The following is a 20,800-nucleotide window of genomic DNA, read 5'->3' on the forward strand; positions in this document are numbered from 1 at the left end:
CATGACTTGTATTAGCGACCATGTTAGCCAGTTCAAAACATCTGTTGCTTTGACTTATCTTTGGAGCACGAGATTGGGGGAGAGAGAGAAACGCCAAAACATATGATTTTGCTCGAATGCAAAAAAAAAAAAAAAAAAAAAAGCATGTCTTTCCTCCAAAAGCACATAAATATCTGTGTATAATATGCAGTCATTCACAAGCCAACAACAATATCTGCCTACCATATGGGGCCAGGTTACGGATGTGAGAGGAAGGAGAAGGAAATTCCTGTGTTAGACTTATTGCACCTCCATTGCCAGGCCTTATGCCTGCCCCGAACCACCACTGCGCAACTGCTTGAAAAATTAAACCCATATATGTCCCACATCTTGGCCAAAAGTTTTTTGTTTTTTTTTCATCTCACCACTACCATGAGTAAATAAAATATTTCCATTGATGGAAATTTAATTGATATGATTAGAATGGGGCTTTGGCGGATATTACAAAAGTGTGCTGTTTCCCTCCACGAACGAAATCAAGATTGTTTTTGAACTGACAGATGTACTTTAACTACGCATGAAGATAAACATTTCTGTGGGTTCGCTTGTTGACTTTGTTGTTCCTGTTCCAAGGTCGAACTGCCGGTGATTCATTTGTTTGTCCAAAACACAATGAGTCCTTGAGTGCTCATAAAGAGCCAGGTTTGCTGTAATTATGAGCTCTTTATTGAGGCATCTTATAAAGCAGCAGGGCGCGCTTGTGTTGTGGTCGGACTGCTCAACCAAGGAAGAATGCTGCACGCTGGTGCACGCTGCCATGTTAGTGGTACCTTTTATGAAACACATATACATTGAAAGCTGTGCTGTAGAAAACTAATCTGGTACTTTTATAGACCCAGGAAGTGCAGTCACTCACTGGAACATCTGGGCTCTGGTAAAGATGGCTGTCACCGTCAGCTACACAGACCGGAATTAACTAACAGTACTTTCCTACTTATTATTGTATTAGAATTTTGGACGAGAGGAATACAACCGAGCAAACAGAAAATATCTATTTGTATATCCAACACCCTTAAAAAACACTAAAGGGACTAAGTGAAGAGCTACAGTGGTACGTTATTGTGAATGATGTAGAGATGGAGGTTATGAATTTAGCTGATTCCCATCGGCTTGTTCAGTCCAGCTCAAAGAGATGAATAGTCACTGACTAAGTAGTTCATTCATTTTGTTCTAAGCTAAGCACTTGCATTATCATTCAAATGTCCATCAGTAAGCGACTCCTCCATTAAAAACGGCAGGATCTTCACAGCACTGCTTCTAACTGTCTTCAGTTAGTTCAGTCTGTAGCTGCTTTGGAGTGATTTGTTTAGTTTTATTCAAAACTAGACTTATACAGCCACTATTTACAAGAGTAAAGGCTCGGCGATCATTTATCTGCAACTGAGTTATTATCATTACTTCCGTGGATTTCATGGTTTTTCAGACAACATGGGGGAAACTCCAAGGCCAATTCAGCATCTACCAATTTGGTCAGTGACTATTTTTAATTCAGCTTGTGGCTTTGGGGCTTAAAGATTCCTTTGTGCATGTTCTGATGTTTTGAAACTGCTATAAATATATTAGCTGAAAGAAACCAGAAGTGGTGAGCTCAGCCCGAAGCAGGACAGCTGTTGTATGGTGTAAACATCAGAGCTGCCATCTAACACCCTGTAGTCATGATCAGATACATACCTGGGTATAATGAGAACAAGGGAATGAAGATCATAAAACACAGACCCTTGTGCAAAGGGTCAATGTCTGACTCCCACCCCAACGAGCACTGCCATCTCCAACTCACAATGCCTGCTGTCAGCTGTGAATGTGTCACAGTATGCACATAGTGGGACATCCTGTTTCGTCTTCATATTTCCATATTTTCATATGAGAATTCCTCTGCTGCTGCATCAGCCCATGAGCGGTTAATGAACACAAGACTGACATCAAACAGCTTCTATGATCTCCTCAAACACCAGCTCTAAACATCAATGGAAACAGCGTGATGTAGATTTCCCCCTCCTTGATCCTTTATATAACTGAGCTTTTAATTTTGGCAAGTGGTTTTTATGTGCATTCCCCAGACAGTTTGATTCCCATTGAGAGTGTCAATTAAATGTGAAGATCAACTGGGATTCAAACATCTTTCTGTCTCACGTTTTCACGTTTTATTGCTCTCCTGCAAGCTGTTGGAAGGGGTGACACTTCCCTGACAGGCCTTGAGGCATTCATGAACACCAGTGATCTACAAGTATTTCCTTCACTGATCCGTTCTTCAAGATGAGGAAGGATGCGCGCGAAAGCTGTTTATCTAAGAATGGCCGACCTTAAGTCTTCACAGCTGTTCAATTAACCGCAGCAGATAAATACTGAGTCCTTAGTGAGTTTATGAACTTAGCTGCAAACGCATAAAATCTACACACGGGGGGAATGCTAAAAACCTGTTATCTTCAAAACTGCATTGAAACGCCGCTGCTGATGTGGAGCCAGTCTTTATCAAATCAAACTGTAACTACATTCCTCAGCTTGTTTATATAGGTTTCTGAGGAATACTTCCTGAGTGAACTGCATGCAGTTTATTTTAATATCTCTGTGATGAATCTGTTTGCTTTCTCAAACAACCCCTCCCCCCCCCTCTCATCTTCAGCTTCATCCCTGGTCCCTGGCAGCCCTGCAGCAGGACCTGTGGCTCCGGAACCCAGCACCGGACTGTCAAGTGCCAGGTGCTGCTGTCCTTCTCCCAGACTGTTGCTGACCTGCCTGATGACGAGTGCGAGGGGGTCAAACCTGCGACAAGTCAGCCCTGCTACCGTACTCCATGCACTGGTGTTTCGGGCCGAGGACAAGAAAGCAAAAAGGAGGGGGAGGAAGAGGAGGAGGAGGAGGAGGAAGAGGGGGGAGAGACGCCCGAAAGAGAGGAACTGCACGACTGGGAATATGAAGGCTTTACGGAGTGCTCGGAGAGTTGTGGCGGAGGTATGGATCATTACGGCTGGGAGCAGAGGAAACATAAGGGGGTCACCAAAATCAATAGGATTTATTCTATAGAGACTTTGAATGCCTGTACCTTATTTCATAGCAATCCATCCAATAGGTCTTGAGATATTTGAGATATTTCAATCTGAACCAACGTGGCTAATATTGCAACCAAAGAAACTCTTATATAAAAGTCAGTGTGATCTTACATTAAACCCACAACAGAATATTTTTTTATCATAAACATACTTAAAATATATTTCTTAGTTTGAATGCAGCATAAGCCCTGAAAGCAAACCTCACTCCATCAGCGTCATTGAATTTATCCCAGTTGTTATTCTTTAAAAAGACTGCGAAAAGTCACAGCTGAAACCGGTGACAGTGGATGACCGAAGCCATGCCATTGTGGGCTTTGAAGTAACTTATGATTATATTTGATAACAGACGAAATACCATCCATTGAACCCTGAAGGTCGTACGTCACTGACTCTCACAGCAGAAGCGAACGCCGCACCAGACACAGACAGCTTTCCCAAACATCCTGCCAACAGTCACTTTAATCTCCCCACCTCCACATCCAAACATGTATGCCTGCATTGTGTGTTCGGGTGTTAATGTCTGCTCGAGTGTGCACGTGTAACTTAATTTCTGCACATGGGCGTAGGCTTTTGTCAATGCCTGTGTGTATGTGCGCTCACCCAAACCCAACAAACTCCCATCCAGGGATGATTACAGGCCGGTATCAGATGTCACACACACACACACACACACACACACACACACCACACACACACACACACACACACCCACACACACCCTTAGGACTGCGCTCCTGTGGACCATCACACCACTGTGGCGTTTGAAGTGCCTGCCTCACTGTTATTGTCCCCAACATTAGAAGCAGACTCCCGAGATTTATATTACGTTGCTTTTAACATGACCTGACATCACACCCTTAAAGTTTATCCACAGTTCAGAAGTTTAGCCGGCAGCCGTACTGTTTCGTGACGTTCATCGTGCCCCATTAGATACAACCGCTGCTTGCTTTTATTGAGGGGCCCTAATATCTGGGTCGCTTCATTGCAGCGTCTGTTTGCAATATTCTATGCTTCCAAATGTGTGTGTGAATGTGATAATATGTGAGATGTAAGAGATGCTTAACAAGAACAGTATGAGAAATGGGACAGCGAGCGTGTGTGTGTGTGTGTGTGTGTGTGTGTGTGTGTGTGTGTGTGTGTGTGTGTGTGTGTGTGTGTGTGTGTGTATTGAAAACCCTTATGAATGATCAGTGCCCGTGGTTCTCATCCGTTGCGACCGCTCTGGTGCCCTCTAATCCCAGGTGTGCAGGAGGCTGTGGTGATCTGTCTGAACAAGCAGACCAGGGAGGCAGCCGACCAGAGCCTGTGTGTGAGCTCTCGTCGGCCCCCGCAGCTCCTCCAGGACTGCAAGACTCAACCCTGCCCACCCAGGTACCGCAAAACCCACAAATCAGACCTCCATCATTAAGACGTTGTTTAAATTGTTTGCGCATGAACATTAAAATAGACTTGATTGATGGATGCAGTAAAAGCGAGGAGGAAATGTGATTTGGGAAAAAGGAGTTGGCTGCATTCAAGAAGAAAATATTAATTAAAAACAGGACTAAAATCTGGCTCGGCTCTCTGTGAGTTTTCCAAGACTGTAACCCAGCAAAATATGCAATATAAGAAGCTGGGACATTCACATAGCATTTTCTAGAGCCCTGATGCACCCTGGGTCCCCCACCTGAAACTACTTAACTCTCATCAAAAAACGCACATCACTCTGGCCGAATCAATTAATCTCTGCTAATCACTGGTTGTCTACAAAAGAGATTTAAATCCTTCTAATCCGCTACATTATCCATCTTAGCTCAAAACCACTTGGACCAATTATAGTCACCATTTAGGCCACTTGTTTCAAAGTGATACTGAGGCAGAATGACAGAGACGGATGGCTGTATCACTGAGGGCAGGAAATGAAACCAGTGGGACAGCTGGTGGAACGTGGTCAGAATCAGACACAGTGCGGATCAGGTGTCGGTGGCAGCTATACCTGCTCAGCTCAGATGTGGAATTGTCCTTGGAAGAACTTTTAAAGAAGCCCTAAAATGTAGGAGGCCTCCTTCCTTATAAAAATGTGCTGAGGCAAAAAACACCTCCACTGAAGTGTGGTCACATTTGCTTAATATCAGTCATTTTTTTTGCATAAAAACTGAATCTTTGCCTGATAGCGGTGGCAGAAGAAGAGTCAGGCAGTCACCAGAAACATTAGGATTCATCCTCTGAGTATTGTGAATGTCCTTGGAAAATAAAAATGGATATCTGACAGTTAGTAATTGTCATAATCTTGTGTACAAAAATGACATGTATCTTTATAGTTAAGGTATAAGTATTAATAATGAAAAGTATTCAGCCTCTGGGAGATCTACACGTTAGAGTTTCCTAAATCCCGTTTAAAGGAAAGCTTTAGCCATTAGCTTTAGAGATAACCTTGTCACTTAAAAAAGTGGCAGTCATGGAGAAAGTTTCCTCTGGTGTGGAGCTAGACACACCATGTCAGGATTTTGAATCATCCTCTGGGGACCATGCATATACATGCTAAATTTAAAGTTGAAATGATTGAAATCCAACTATGAAGTTAGAGCTAATGTGAGTAGCGTCACGGTGTTTTAAGAATTTTAGTCAAAGTTTTGCAGCTTCCTTAGTTTATCCACCCATCATCCAATGGATGTCAGTTTGAAATACAGTGGATGAGCAGTCCTGAATTCCAAATTTGAAATTCCAAATGTTAACTGCCTTTTGTAAAATGAGCACCAGAGATTCATCAGGATTAAATACCAGAATGGTTAAACAGCATAATACCATGTTGTTTAAAATATGTGAGCCGTGGCTAAACGGTGAGTGGATTTCGCGGTAGGCCACACGTTTCAAGTTAACACCGTGTGCAGTGTCGGTATCCCACCACTCACACTCCGGTCTGAAAACTCAGAGGCTTGCAGCCTGCCCTTGACTGTTTTTCCAGGCCTTGAGTCTTGTTTTCAGGCACAACAAACGCTGTATTGGACTTATTTCCTTTGGCCCTTTACTCCCTCCCCGAGGCCTCCTCACCCTCCCATATTAAGCTACACTCTTTGGATACTGTTCCCTCTGAAGGGAAACAGCCATAAGATTTGGCTTTGGGTATAGTATCACTCCAGAAACAAGCTTCATTCCCAATTCTCCTCAGTCCCTGGACCCTTGAGTAAATATGAATAGATTTGAAATATCACCTAATCTGTCAAGCAAAAAGTAAAGTTGCTGCCATCTTGGTCAAAGCCAAAGCCTATAGATGCCTTTAAAGGCATAGCCACTAGCTACACACACTCCACATCATTTTCATGTTTGGAATAAAAATGCCAACGTAACTTTGATGCTGGATTGATCACCCTGTGTGAAACTGTGTCTGACAACAACATGAATATTGGTCCACATAGGTCTTTGGGAAAATGTGGGTGAAGAAATAATGCCATAGGATATCTCAAATATCACTGAATTCAGTGGGAGACTTAATGTATCAGCATTCAGTCCCATGAATCACTCTTTTTTGTTTTCATTCGTATTCACTTTCATGAATTTCACTTTCATGAAGTTACACATTCATAAGACTGCAAAAGTGTCCTCTCCTGGGATTAAATAAAAACTTCAAGGAGTCTGACTTTACTCCTCCCGACTACACTCTTTTATTAGTTGGGGAATTGGCTATATAGACATACACACAAAGGATGAAGACTGGTGATTAATCAGGGACTGTCACGGTTAAGAGCTGAAAAATCAGTGGCCCCACATGAAAGTTAAGTTGTGGTGCATTTCTTTTAAATTCAAAACTAACCCAAGTGTGTAATTAACAAGCAAATACAGGTCAGTGTTAAAATAGACAAACTATAAATCAACTGTATATCCGCCCGAAGAACGAGGGAACGTGTAATTTATTGAGTTTAATAATAAAAATTGTATTGACAGGTGGGAAACAGGTGAGTGGAGTTCATGCTCTGCTACCTGTGGGGTCGGTCTGATGACCCGCACTGTGGCTTGTACTCACCGGCCCTCTCGGGACAGCAACCGGACTGAGGTTTTGAGAGATGAAGACTGTCAAAATCCCAAACCCAGTCCTGTCCAAGCCTGCAACCGCTTCGACTGCCCTCCTATGTGGGACACCCCGGACTGGGGACAGGTAAGAGGAAGTTCACCAACTATAAATGCCCGACTCAGCAGTTCGTCTGACGCGCCTAGCACTTCAATATTTTTGTCTCTGCAGTGCTCCCAGAGCTGTGGTGGTGGAGTTCAAAGGAGGCAGATCCTGTGCAAACAGCGGCTGGCAGATGGCAGCATCCTGGAGTTACCAGACACCTTTTGCCCTTCCAAAAGCCCCGCGAACCAGCAGCCCTGTGCCAAGCAAGAGTGCCCACCTCACTGGGTCACAACCGACTGGTCCCAGGTAGGCTTTCCTCAAGACGCCAACCCTCTTTTTTTCTTTTTTAAAAGTACTGAAAATGTAATGCCATATGTACAGTATGCAGGGTATGATCATTTTCATATCTTACATATCATTTGTCCAGTGTTCTGTGTCCTGCGGAAATGGCATTCAGACTCTACAGACCATCTGCAGGAAGCACAGGGAGGATGGGAGATACTGGACCATAGAACCTAAGAACTGTTCCTTAATTTCCCGGCCCACCAGAATCCGGCCGTGCTCACTCAGGCTCTGTGAGAGTAAGAGACCCTCTGTTTAGTTCATTTGTATTACCAAGAGAGTGGAGATTGACAGAAAGATTTGATGCTGAGAAAGAAACTCAGTGGAAATTGATGGAAAATTGAAAAATGCACAAAAGTATAAGCAATATTTAAGCCGTTCGTCTGTTCTGTTAATTTCATCACAGATTCTCTCAAGCCTGAACCCACCATACTGGCCCAGAGGAAGGTCTATATCCAGTGGAGGAAGGGCAAAAAGTTACAGTTGTTAGTGGGCGGCTATGGCTACCTCCTGCCCTGGACAACTGTGGTCCTTCGCTGCCCAACCCGCCACTTCCGCAAAGGCCACATTCGATGGCTGAAGGAAGGGAAGCCGCTGGTCAGCCGCCCGCACCTCTCCATAACGCCACAGGGATATGTGAAGATTCAGCAGGTTCGTGCATCTGATGCCGGGATTTACACTTGCGTTGCAGGCCAAGCACAAGAACATTTTGTCCTGCAGATTATTGGCAGCAAGCAGAAGCTCTCCGTTCCTGAGTCATGGCTCCTCACAGATCGACAACAAAAGGTCGGGCAGCCAGATGTGGCCTCGACAGGAGAAAGATTTCAGGAGCTACCCATCTCCCTCAACCAATATGACAACATTGTTGAGCATTTGCTTGAGCTCAAAGGCTCTGTCCAAGATGAAAAAGACATTACTGGTAAACCACACTCCAGTGAAAAGAACAGGTCGACCCTGGAGGATGAGAGAGCAAGTGCAGAATTTTCCAGCCCGGTCGTACTCATTGCGGATACCCACAGGCTAGATGAGATCATGAAAAACCTCTCTGAAGGCCTCGGAGGACCACGGGAGGAACAACTCATCGCTCAGTTGCTCAGTGAGCTCACTATGACGCAAGGTGAAAGCAATGACTCGACTCTTCACCCTCCGGAAAGTGCGGAATCTTCCACGCAAGGGCCGCTTCTCTACAAACCGAAAGTCCACACAACCAGGCCTAGGAACCCGGTGATCATCCAACGGCCGAGGAAGGTTGGAGCGGCACCGCCGTCTGACATGCTAGTTCATGTGGGAGTGCCAGCTTTGCTGCAGAAACCAGTTGCTAGCTTGGAGTTGAGGTGTGAGGCATTGGGAAACCCTGAACCATCCCTAACATGGACGAAGAACGGAAAAGAGTTGCTCTACAACAGCAGGTTAGAACTACCCCTCAATGTGCATGAGAAAAATTACAGCTGACTGTTGTTTGACAGAACGGTCACATATTCAGTGGTTATTTTGTCTTTGTGTTGGCAGAGTAGGCCTGTTGCCCACCGGCTCACTCAGGATCCAGTCACCAAGCAAAGTGGACGAGGGTTTGTACACTTGCACCGCCAGGAATCGTCTTGGATATACATCTCTTTCATCTTGGCTGCAAATTACAAGTAAGGTCCATAAACACAGAACCTTGTAAATGTGTTTGAATAAACTGTAGTTCTTCCCAGGTAATGATGAGTTTTCCCTCTCGAGTGGTTCCGTGGAGCCATTCTGTGTCATGCAGATATATTGATATCTAGAATTAAGTTAACATTTTGGTAAATATGCTTATTCACTTTATAGCCGAGAGTTAGAGGAGAAGATTGATACCACGCTCATATCTGTCCGTTAAAAAGCTGGAGCCAGGAAATGGTGAGCTTAGCTCAGTGTAAAGACTGAAAACAGGGGGAAACAGCTAGTCCGGCTCTGTGCAGAGGTAAAAAAAAAATCAGCCTGCCAGTGCCTCTAAAGCTTCTTTAAGTGTTATACAGCTGCAGTGACGTTTCCATAATGAACAGATCATGAATACATTGCTGTGACTTTGCTGTTTTTGTAGCCACACATACAAACAATATAGTCAGTATTAACCCAAAGTCATGTTGAGTTTGTCCTAATATACTTTCATGTAGTCCAGATTACAGTAATTCGTATCATTCTTTTTGTGGTTCAGACTTAGAGATTCTGGGAAAGCATTCTTTTCAACTGAGAAACACGCACACCCAGGCATAACCACAGACGCAGATATACAGTAAGCTTTTTACGTACCCCAGTGGCTCATCTGGCTGAGTCAGTGATGGGGAATGTGTGGAGCGGGCCACAGCCCAGGTCACCTATGAGCTGCGCTGTCCTTCGTCTCCTCCGAGTACAATAAGTCGCAACCTTGCTGCATTCCCATCAAAAGCGCCGCCACTGTGGGTTTCCTGATGCTCCAGCACTTTTCCTCCCCATACGACAACAATTAGAGGTTCCAGGCAATGTTTCAAAGAGGATTAAGTGGGTGCACCCCACTCGCCTAATCTAAATGGAAAGGATAAAGAGACTTAAAAGTGCTGAAAAATGTCCAAACTGCTGTTTTGTTATATTTTAACCTCAAAGTCATTTAAAGGCCATGTCTGATGGGTGTTCTTCTGAAATCTAATGAATAGGAAGGGTAAGGGGAACTGAACTGTAAATATAATTCTTTCCCAAGTTTGTGAAAAGCACACTTTTTATTTCGGAACAAAAACGGTCAGCTTGCCATTTCCAACCATGACCCTCTTAATAAGGTCAAAGAAAATGTTCATAGCTGCTGTGACTGTAACTGGAGACATATTGAGACATACAGTAATTTGTGTTAGTGTTTAAAGGGCATTAACACTAGATTTTCAGTTACAACCAGAATGTTTTGCTCACTTGAGGGTTTATAACTATTAAAGAAGTGTCGACTGTTTTGATTTTTACTTGTATCCATAACAACTCGGATGTATTTTCTTTGCTGCATTTTCAGGTGGTAAAGGAAGAAGTTGTAACAGTATGGGATCAAATGGCCCTCTTTGCTCTGAGAGGAGAAACAGCAGCCAATCAGCAGAGCTGTGCCATGGACAAGGCTGTCCCCTCAGGTACCTTGCTGCTACTACATGGCTGTTCCCTCCATCTCTTTTACACACATTCACAGCTGAGATAATAATAATTTTTAGGAAAAAAAACACCAAAGCTTTCTCATAAGCTTATAAACTTAATAAGTTATTGTTCACTTTTTCTTCTGCGGATGGATTAGGTGGAGAGTGGATCCTTGGTCACCATGTTCAGCCACTTGTGGAGGTGGGTCCCAGACCAGGATTGTCCGCTGCATGAGGGGTCCTGAGGGCAGGTCAACAGAGGTGGAGAGCCAGCACTGCCTTGACACAGGCAGGAGACCCTCTGACAGTCGGGTATGCAACCTTCTGCCCTGTGCCAGATGGGCCACGACCTCTTGGGGGCCGGTGAGTTCGCTTATTATTGAGCAGATGCATTTCTCAAAAAGTGTTCACGGACTGTGTCAAGGCTGTTTACTTGTTCAAAACATGGTGACAGTTTACCTCAGAAGCAGTGCCAACTCTTGGTTGTTTAATGTGTGGTAGGTTCTTGACTGTAAAACTACTGGCACCTTTGTCGGTTCTGTTTTCCAAATTATTCAAGGGGGAAGCACATTGTTAACCCATTCTCATATGTTTGGAGCTTATTGTTTGTTGTCAGGGAAGCAAACTTTTTTTCTGTGTTAACCCTTGCACATCTTTCTCAAGTGTTTTTAGAATTTCAATCTGAAAAACTGAGTAAAAAGTGGTTAGTCTTTAAAACTATGACTTACTACTACTTTACAGTGTAGACTAAATGTGTAGCTTATTTGTTTTACTTTTCAATTTTTCAAATTTAGCCAGAGAAAGTAGGCTGAAAACACACTAAAAGCTGAGCTTGCTTGTATTGATAAATGTTTTCTCTTTTAGTGTCATGGTCAGTGTGTAGGTCCCAGTTTGGCCACGCAGCACCGCCATGTTTACTGCCAAAACACAAATGGTACTAAAGTGCCGTACAGGATGTGCAGTGGACTCCACAGGTAAATCTAGACATCACAATATGAATGAATGAATGTGCTCAACTGTTTTATTGTTGATGTGTTGAAAATACACTGATTCCTCATGTTTCAGTGAAAAGCCAGTCACAGTATTGTGTCTGATGAATGTGTTTGTATTTTTAGGCCCAGCTCTCTAAAGAATTGCTCCACAGAGGGCTGTGCCCTTCACTGGCATGTGGGGCCGTGGACTCAGTGCACTGCCACCTGTGGACGACATGGTTTCCAGTCACGCCAGGTGACCTGCGCGCACCGTCGAACTGGCAAAGCCACTCGTGAACATCACTGCATGTGGAGGCCTCGCCCTCCCAGCTGGCAGCGATGCAACATTTTGTCCTGTGGAAGAGGTGAGAAACAGTTGGATTGATGTCAAGTTGGAAACAAGTGGTTTTGTAACTGTGAGAAACAAAGTTGTTGATTTGAAAATGATCTTGACTTTATTATTCTAAACTGTTGTCTATCATATGTTGGTGTTGCTCTATGTGTACATTTCTTCTGATAAGCATATTTTAAAGGTGGAAAAGTAATCTCCATACTAGCCTTTTGCTGTCAGGCCCAGCCTATGACATAAAGACAGTATTTTTGTGGCCATGTCCTAAATAAATTATTAAAAGAATATCTTATATTCCCTTAATGGGAATGTAAACCCATAAATGTAAATAGTTTCAGTTTCATGTGCTGAGATTTGGAAGGATACACTGTCACTCCAATAGAAAAAAATTTAATTTGTCATACTCAAAGCCCTGAAAAATTACCTTGGAAAATACCACTTGCCTACATTATATTTGGACACCTGAAATCCTCTTAACATAAAACTAAAAGGATTTCTCCAGGAAAGTTTTTGTGGTTTAGATTTTCATTTTTCATTTATTGTAATAGCTTGATCCATGGCGTTTCCACTCACAGAATGCTCAGCGCTCTGTCTTGAAAAGTGATTAGGCCTACAGTAAGTATGTGTAGTAAACTGTTTCTTCTGTGTACTCCAGCAGGAGAGTGTCGAGACAGCACAAGGTACTGTGAGAAGGTTCGACAGCTGGAGCTCTGCCCACTGCCCCAGTTTAAGAGTCGCTGCTGTCACTCCTGCCGAAACACCTGAGACGGGAGACATGAGATGAGGGCTGTGGACAACCTGGATAGGTCAGGGAAGGTGCCAACAGAGACTTGAAACCTCTATGCCCCATCCTATCGCCAACAACTGTTTTCGATTAACAGTTTTGGATGGGGGATACCTGAGTGTAGAGGAATGTTTGGACGGTCATACCTGGAGTGGCTGTGATCCGCTTTCCTCAAAGATGCCATGTGTGGGTTTGAATTAGAAAGTATTGTTTTGAGAGGAGTGATGTGTCTGTTAATGAAGGCTTCAGTTTTACTTCTCTTTTTTTTATCTGAAGTTCATTTTCAACAGCTTTCCTAGTTTATGTAAAAGTGAGTGAGACACATTTCCATTGTGAGTAATCGAAACTTGTGGTGACTGCGTCACAGGGAACTATAATAATGAGGCGTTACACACGACCTGTCTGCACTAATGGTATGTGCTGTTTCAGGGTTTCCCTAAAAAATAAGCCACCATGTTCTAGTGTAGTACCAACACTTCTCGTCTCAAATAGGTTGCACATTATAATGCAACTAGCATGCAATAGCATAAGAATACAACACAGAAATAGACTTTTGAGACTGATACCCAGGGACTCTGGGTAGGCCGCTGAGTTTGTGATAACCACTGGATAGTTGTGCGTTTGCCTTTATTGCAATGATCTCTCAAAACAGTATTGTTAAATAGTTTAGATACTAAATGAGCTTTTATTAATGCGGTGTGGGTATACTCTTGTTTAAAACTACAATACAGCATAGCGCTGTATATAAATGGGAAGAAGCTAACATGATTAAAAGCCTGATATTTGGTAAATGGTATAATTTGGTATTAGCCACCTGGGAAATAGATCATGATCTGTGCTACCATTTTGGGTCATTTATTAGCATGTGTTGACAGCAGTGATCGGTCACGTCATTTAAAGAGGAAAGGAATTAGGATTGCAGATGTTTTTCCTGCATTTTTGGCAGAATAGAAAGTAGGACAAAGATTTATCTCGCATGGGTTGCACTAATGGAGGTATATGACTGAAGCAAGTCAATTTTTTGGAAATTTTGCACTCAACTCATCCAAGTCTTTGTTAAGAACATGGCTTGTAGAGTTTTTTTTTTTTTAAGGTTACATTGTTTATATATTTTGTCTTCTGATTTTGTTATTTCTTGTAAAGATATTTGTTAAAATGTCTCTTTAACCACTTTGCAACGTTACAGCACGTTTAAGCGTAAGCTAAGCATAATCGCCCCCTGCTAATTCATACTGTCCACCTAATCATATTTTTGCTCAGTTTGATGACATTTTAGGGAAAAAACTGAGTTAAATTTCAAAGTTCTTATGTAACTCTTCTGCTTAGGACAGATTTCAGTGTTTGAACTCAAGATATGTAAATATGGTCTCAGTGTCATATTTGGATATTGGTTAAAACAGTTGGCAACTTTTTAAAGATCATAATTAATTAACCACAATTACATTATTGCATTGGGTTTGCACTTTTGATATTATGTCCTGGGTTTCACAATGCTTCATCAAGTGCAACACATACGTTAAGAGACTACTTGGCCTTTCATTGAGGTGTGATTATTTGATCTTATGAGAGGAAAACATCATTAACATGTTACTTATGCTCTTAACTTATGTAGATATTTGTCTTGTCTTTTAACTATTTATTTTAATGTGTGTTCTTGTGCATACTTTTGTAAATAATTACAGGGGTGGGTTTTAAGTATTCATTTCCCAACAGCTGATAGTATTTCATGTGCATGTAATGGGGACCCTCTGCTGGTGACTTGATGTGTTGCTCTCTGCTCGTGCCTGGTTTATCATTAAATAAAACCAAATACATTCCTTTCATAATCTGTGTGTTGTGATTATCTCTTATTTTTGAAGTTGGTATGTAGCAGGGTAAGACTGGCCTTCGGGCATACTGGAACAAATCTCTCTGTGTGCCTGTCATTTAGGGTGCACATGAGAGTGTGTTGCATGCATATTTTGGGACTGGGCTCACTGGTCAATCACAACCAAGTTTCCACCCTTCCCATGGGGCTGTCCCATGGAACAGAAAATTCACATTATGCACTTTGTATAACCCGGTTTTGCACTTTGTATGACCTGGCTTTGTATAACCTTGGACATGAATCTGTCCTCACATGTATGCTCCTTACCTGATGCTGTCTAGTACAAACTAAGGAGTAGTTTGTCCTTGAACACGCAGCTGCTTCTTGACAGTTAGACAGTTTTGATGGCACCCAGAATTGTTCACACACACATCCTCACCCTGCCTCCTTCTCTCCTTTCTCTATAAAGTTCATGTGCCTTCTTTGTTCGATATCAGTCTGCAATTACACTCTGTTGTGACTGTACACTCATCCTTTGCAAAGCTCTTATTAAAATATACAAAGACAACTTGGTCATTTTGTCAACTTTTCATTTTCAGATTTCCATCACACCCAGCACATATAGTAAGTCCAGGGCTAAATTTCTTTCCCAGTCCGCCTTGGTCTATAGTAACAGCTAAAATTTCTGTAAGTAGTCTAATCTTTTAATTTAAGCTTTGGCAGAACATATAAAAAGTGCACACTTATGCAATTGGCGGTTCTACTATGAACCGGAAAAACAAGCCATTGTTGTGGTATTGCCTCACATTGTATCAAGGGGATTTCCTCATTTTGAAATTGCAGCATACAGACTTGTCTGCTCTTGAGGTGGGACATAAATTCATATGATCCTTCTGAACGATAAGCGTAAACAACATGAATCTAGAATTTATGATTCAAATTGACATCGTTAGCAGATCATAACAGGACTTTTGTGATTCGTGCTGGGGATTATTTCAGATTAGTTATGGTGGAAAGGGATGGTTGTAATTCTTGTTTGACAGCAATCAGGGTTCTGCGAGTTTCACTCGTGGATGAACTGGAAGGATGGATTGACTCTCTGCTAGAGATTTTAGTAAGTCGAGAGGTGTTCACTCGTGATGACCGTGAGGAGGTGTTGTATCAGATGGGGCCCCGGGCAAGAGTAAGAAAGGTGTTGGATATCCTGGAGTGTAAAGGCGAGGAAGCAGCCAAGATTTTTCTCTTCATCAGCAGTCATCATCAGCAAGAAGCAGAGACGCACTTTAGAGAAGTCAACACAGATCAACATCAGTCTGCAGGTATGTAGTCAAACCAAAGACATGTTATTAGTACATTTCCATTTGGAGTTAAAGTAATGCTGAGTCACAGTATGTATTTGGAAACGCATTGTGTTGATCATATGAACATACACAGCATTTTATGTAGTACCATCAAATGTTTTTACTAGGGCAGTCACGGTCTCAGATTTTCAAGTTAACGATATTATCAAGATATCATTAGAAAGTAGAATAATTATCAGTCAACAATCAGTCAAATTCATCTGTTACTTTGTTTATTGTGTGTCTTCTCTGGTTTTTTTTTGGCAGTAGACTAAAATACTAGTGCAGGAAGGTGGAGGGAGAGCACAAAAACCTACAAAAATATTTCATTTTTTGAATATCATATCATCAATACTGACACCCTTAGTTCACAGGCTACAATTATATTAAGTTTCTTTTCTCTTGCAGAGTACAGCAAAATCAAACAAAAGCACAAAGACATCCTCAGGCGCAGGAGTGAGAGCATGCTATTCTACAACACTCGTCACGGAGAGAAAATCCTTTTTTCCGAACATTATGTCAATCTCCTGTTAGTCGATGGACACCAGGGCTTGGAGATAAAAAGACACGAGGTGCTGACGTTTGGACAAAAGCGACTATCTTTGCAGCAGAAGTCAACTGTACACAGGAAAATTGCACCAGCTGAACTCTTTTCAAAAGCAAATGGTAATCGTCCAGTCAAGAAGGTTCTGGTTACAGGGGTGGCTGGTATTGGGAAAACTATCATGGTGCAGAAGATGCTGTTTGATTTTGGTGGAAACAAGAACCATCTAGCCTTTGACTTCATCATCCACATGAGCTTCAGAGACCTGAATCTGATCGACAAACCTACAAACTTCAGGGAGTTGGTCTTGCGAAAGAACAGACACCTTTCTAAAGTACTGGATAACATTTTAGCCAATGACAACAAACTGTTGATTATCTTGGACGGCTTTGATGAGTTCAGACACTATAGGAGCTGTGATGTAGATGTTTTTGTGACTGAGCCAGACGAAGATGCAGAGGTGGTGGAGGTCTTAGGGAGTCTGATGCAGGGTGAACTGCTGCCCAATGCCTCTGTCATGCTCACAAGTCGACCTGCAGCTATCAACCACGTCCCTGTGGGCTGCATCGACCGCTTTGTGCTCATCGCTGGCTTCTCCTTGGCTGAAGTTCAAGACTTCTTCTTACGTTATTTCCAAGACAGTGCCCTTGGTGACCGACTGTTTGCAGTGGTATCAGCAAATGAACTGATGTTAACACTGTGCTACATACCTGCATTTTGCTACATTGTGTGCTGTATCCTCAAAGAAAGCCAAGATCTCTGTGGAGACAGCCCCAAAACCATGACAGATATTTATGTGCAGTATCTGGTGGCTTTGATTCGCTCTCACACTCAGTCAAGGGCTGAAACATTTCTTCAAGAGCAAAAAGCAGGGGGTGTACAGCAGCTGTCTGACATAGTGCTGAAGCTGGGTCAACTCGCCTTCCAAAAGCTGATGGAGCATCAAACACTATTCTACAGCAGCGACAGAGATGTTGCAGCATTAGAGGGATGCAGCCTGGTTAGTACCTTCCTAGACAAGACAGTAGCACAAGAGCCCGGCTGTACTGAAGAGGTTTACTCCTTTGCACACCTCACTGTTCAAGAGTTCTTTGCTGCAGTTTACTGTGCAGTGACCGATCACCCTTTACCTGATGCACTTCAGCACACTGCAAGTCCTGGAGAGAGAACAAACAATGGCTATTTGGACCTTTTCAACCGCTTCCTGTCTGGAATCCTCTCCGAACGCAATGCCAATCTTCTGTCAAGGCAGTTGGGGCTGCGTTACCACAAAGAAAAGATGGACACCTATCGCCAGAGGATCATCAGAGAACTTGCAGTGCTCTGTGAAGACGGGGAAAATATCCTGAATCATTTACACTGTCTGTTTGAGCAGCAGGACCCCTCATTAGTCCTTGCCATGCAACCAAAGTTGATACGAGTTAACGTTAGTGATGAAACACTTTCCCAAATGGATTACAATGCCATCAAGTACTTCCTAAACCTCACAAAGGGCAAAATATCAGAGCTGGATCTGACAGGGACCGGAGTAAGCTGTGAGGCACTTAGAGATATTCAGCCCCTGTTGCAAAGATGTGAGAGACTTTGGTGAGTTCCAGATAAAAATTAGGTTGACATCATTTCATTCTCTGATCTCATCTATCTTGCAAGTTTTCTTTGTCTTATTTCTGAGTCTGTGCAGCTCTTTGTTGGTTACATGTCCTGCACTGAATGCATCAAATCACAGCCAACTGCATCTGTCTTCTCCTCTTTTTATGAAATGATTTAGAAGTGATGACATCATCAGACTATGAAATATGTAATACATGACTTGTGCACTAACATCACTATTTCACTTTCAAGGCTTGGAGAAAACAATCTGGACATAGACACAGTTCAGGTCATTGCTGATGTGCTGAAAGTGTCGGACAGTATAACCCACCTAGGGTAAGATATCTATTGATATTATTCTTTGGTTATGAAAAGAATCCACGTAATACTTGACAAATGAAGTATACAGCCATCCATTTCTTAAGAGCATATGTTAATTATAGTCCAAGAAAAACTCACCCAGAATGTGTCACACTTTCTGTTCTCCATTTTAGAATTGGATGGTCAAACCTTGGTGATGATGAACTACTGGTTATTTCTACTGCCATACGGATTCAAAAAAAGCTTGCAGAATTGTGGTAAGAGACACACGTGAACAGTATGTCACTTAAATATTTTGGGGAAGTTCAAGCGTGTCCACCCCAATGGTCATGATTGTCTGAATCATCAACAATTTAATATTTCAATGATTTAAAAGTTGACCAGGACAAAATGATGTATAACATACAATTCTATTATTTTTGCCAACTGTTCCAAAGGCAACTTTTATACCCAATCCAGTAAATTTACTGTTTGGTAAACTTTCCTCCAGTAAGCCACAGAATAGATTCTTTTTTTTCTTTGAAATGTTCTGTAACCATGGTCTCTCATTCTTTATTTCTTTTTTGAGTAGTAATTTAAGACTTTGTGGTGAGGACTAACTAAACTATTAAACATAGATGTATCAGAGAACCTCAATGAATGAAAATCTTAGAATTAAGTCAGCACTGAACACTATGTCTCTAGGAAAAATAAATTAATTTAAAAAAAAGTTATTGATTTAATACCAATTATAGCTAATTATCTATCCTTTTTCTATCAGCACTTAAGTTCACAGGCGAAGCAGGCGGTGAACATAGTTTCAAATTTCATGGTTTGCTGATTGTTCCAGTGTAAAACTTTTTTTTTTTAATTGTTCAGGACATATTACTTAAAGTTAACCTATGGTCTCTCACAGGATGGAGGGAAACCAAGTGAGCTCCAGAGGTCTGCTCTCACTCACTGACTTGACCCCATATCCTCTGGAAAAAGTTGTGTGAGTTTTTTTTTTTCTTCCAAAAAACAATTCAAACCACATTTCAACAGTTTAGGTTTTTCTGAAGCTTCTGTTGATTCCCTCTCTGTACAGCGCCATCTGGAATGACCTGCCAGAATCCGGGTGCACCCAAGAAAGCATTAGTGTCAACTTCACAGATGACGATATGTGGGAGGCGTGGGGGGAATGGGTCATCAAACGGTGTGAGGTCAGCAGCAACGAGAAACTAGTGATGGTACTCCATAAAGTGTGCAAGGTATCGGTCCATTGCTTAGAAGCCCACTGGGCAAAGACCTTCTACAAGCAACTATCACAGCTCATCAAGCGCAGGATTGAGTTCTGCACTGAGGATGACATATGCAAGAAGCTCAGAAAGTTTGAGAATGTTTTGAACCCCTGACAGAGAAAAATCTACACTCACCTCCAGTTGTATGGTTATATATGCAGATTAAATGTCTGTTTAATGCTGAATGCCTTGTGAAAACAATGACAAAAGGAAACAACTCCCATAGCATACTTAATGCAGAAATAATTTGCCTCATGCTTAATGCACAAAAATCATACCCACCCTGACCTCGGAAAAAAAAAAGGTTTCTTCTCAAAAACTTGCTTGGATGCATATAAATTGTGCATTTACACTACAATCTCTGGAAACATAACTGCTTCAATTGCTAAAGTGGCTGTAGCTATACAGACTTACAGACCTACAGACTAAATTGGGTAAAGTTTTTCTCTCCATAGTGATGCATAACGAACAGCAGAAAAAGTTCGTTAAGCGAGTCATGACGATATCTGTAGGAGGTGTGTATTAAGAGGGTCAAAAACAACGTGTGGCCCGTACGGGGATCGAACCCGCGACCTTGGCGTTATTAGCACCACGCTCTAACCAACTGAGCTAACCGGCCATTTACATGGGATCCATAGGACACCTTCAAAATCTTGCGTACACAGCTCCTCACTTCCACTCGTCGTTATGGATGATGTTGTTTGTATGATACAATAACGAACAATACACCGTGTTTGAATACTTGTTATTTTTTTTCAGTTCCTCCTTCTATTTAAAGTTCCTCTCCCTCATCTTTCCGTGCAGCTAAATACAACTAGGAAAGCGCTAACAGTGCCCGGATGTAGTGTTACTTCTCAAAGCTCAAATTATGTCACATGCAAGTTAACATTTTTTATGTTAAACGAGACACTGGATCAAATGATAAACCATTTACATTATTCGAAAATTAAGTTATTTATTGAAAACGTTTATTCGTGTAAATATTTTGGTATTGATTTTTTTCTATTTATTTTTATTTATAATATCAGTGCATCTTCTTTTTGCGAGGAGCATTGTATTCCGTTGCCATATTTGTAACATACTACTTTTACAAATTTTTATCGGACTTATTGTAAATTGCGAACAATTGTCAATAAAATATTGAAACTATTTTGAAATAACGCTCACGTATATTTTATTTTGGCACTTTATTTTGGACTAGTCAGCGGAA

The 20,800-nt window shown here is 42.0% G+C and overlaps 2 protein-coding genes and 1 non-coding gene across 5 annotated transcripts in view; 2 read left to right on the forward strand and 1 right to left on the reverse strand.

The window, feature by feature from the left end:
• LOC130164746 (ADAMTS-like protein 1) overlaps positions 1 to 14,559 on the forward strand; it is a 93,767-nt gene extending 79,208 nt beyond the window's left edge. For 2 of the 3 annotated variants that reach the window (XM_056369682.1, XM_056369684.1), the window contains 12 exons: positions 2,660 to 2,988; positions 4,328 to 4,457; positions 7,008 to 7,218; positions 7,303 to 7,482; positions 7,604 to 7,757; positions 7,925 to 8,927; positions 9,028 to 9,155; positions 10,514 to 10,625; positions 10,784 to 10,988; positions 11,490 to 11,599; positions 11,741 to 11,961; positions 12,601 to 14,559. In XM_056369682.1, coding sequence (XP_056225657.1) covers positions 2,660 to 2,988; positions 4,328 to 4,457; positions 7,008 to 7,218; positions 7,303 to 7,482; positions 7,604 to 7,757; positions 7,925 to 8,927; positions 9,028 to 9,155; positions 10,514 to 10,625; positions 10,784 to 10,988; positions 11,490 to 11,599; positions 11,741 to 11,961; positions 12,601 to 12,710 — 2,893 coding nt within the window. In that variant the 3' untranslated portion in view covers positions 12,711 to 14,559. The remainder of the gene's footprint in view (positions 1 to 2,659; positions 2,989 to 4,327; positions 4,458 to 7,007; positions 7,219 to 7,302; positions 7,483 to 7,603; positions 7,758 to 7,924; positions 8,928 to 9,027; positions 9,156 to 10,513; positions 10,626 to 10,783; positions 10,989 to 11,489; positions 11,600 to 11,740; positions 11,962 to 12,600) is intronic. The other variant, XM_056369683.1, reaches the window with a different exon arrangement.
• Positions 14,560 to 15,409: 850 nt separating this feature from the next.
• On the forward strand, positions 15,410 to 20,713 carry LOC130164802 (NACHT, LRR and PYD domains-containing protein 3-like). The gene is made up of 6 exons (XM_056369772.1): positions 15,410 to 15,855; positions 16,285 to 18,007; positions 18,263 to 18,346; positions 18,505 to 18,588; positions 19,227 to 19,304; positions 19,398 to 20,713. The coding sequence occupies exons 1-6, from the start codon at positions 15,543 to 15,545 to the stop codon at positions 19,702 to 19,704; spliced, it is 2,589 nt and encodes an 862-aa protein (XP_056225747.1). The 5' UTR covers positions 15,410 to 15,542; the 3' UTR covers positions 19,705 to 20,713.
• Positions 20,136 to 20,209, reverse strand: trnai-aau (transfer RNA isoleucine (anticodon AAU)). The gene has a single exon. It is a non-coding gene; the product is annotated as a tRNA-Ile (tRNA).
• Positions 20,714 to 20,800: the final 87 nt, after the last annotated feature.

The sequence above is a fragment of the Seriola aureovittata genome, chromosome 23, assembly GCF_021018895.1.
Source record: "Seriola aureovittata isolate HTS-2021-v1 ecotype China chromosome 23, ASM2101889v1, whole genome shotgun sequence".
Lineage (NCBI taxonomy): Eukaryota > Metazoa > Chordata > Actinopteri > Carangiformes > Carangidae > Seriola > Seriola aureovittata.

What these genes read in the sequence shown, in the direction of transcription:
- LOC130164802 (XM_056369772.1), top strand. Translation starts at nt 15,543, where the DNA reads ATGGTGGAAAGGGATGGTTGTAATTCTTGTTTGACAGCAATCAGGGTT. An exon ending in CAAAGATGTGAGAGACTTTG is followed by an intron (nt 18,008 to 18,262) that starts GTGAGTTCCAGA and finishes TTCACTTTCAAG; the next exon opens with GCTTGGAGAAAACAATCTGG. An exon ending in TATCCTCTGGAAAAAGTTGT is followed by an intron (nt 19,305 to 19,397) that starts GTGAGTTTTTTT and finishes CTCTCTGTACAG; the next exon opens with CGCCATCTGGAATGACCTGC.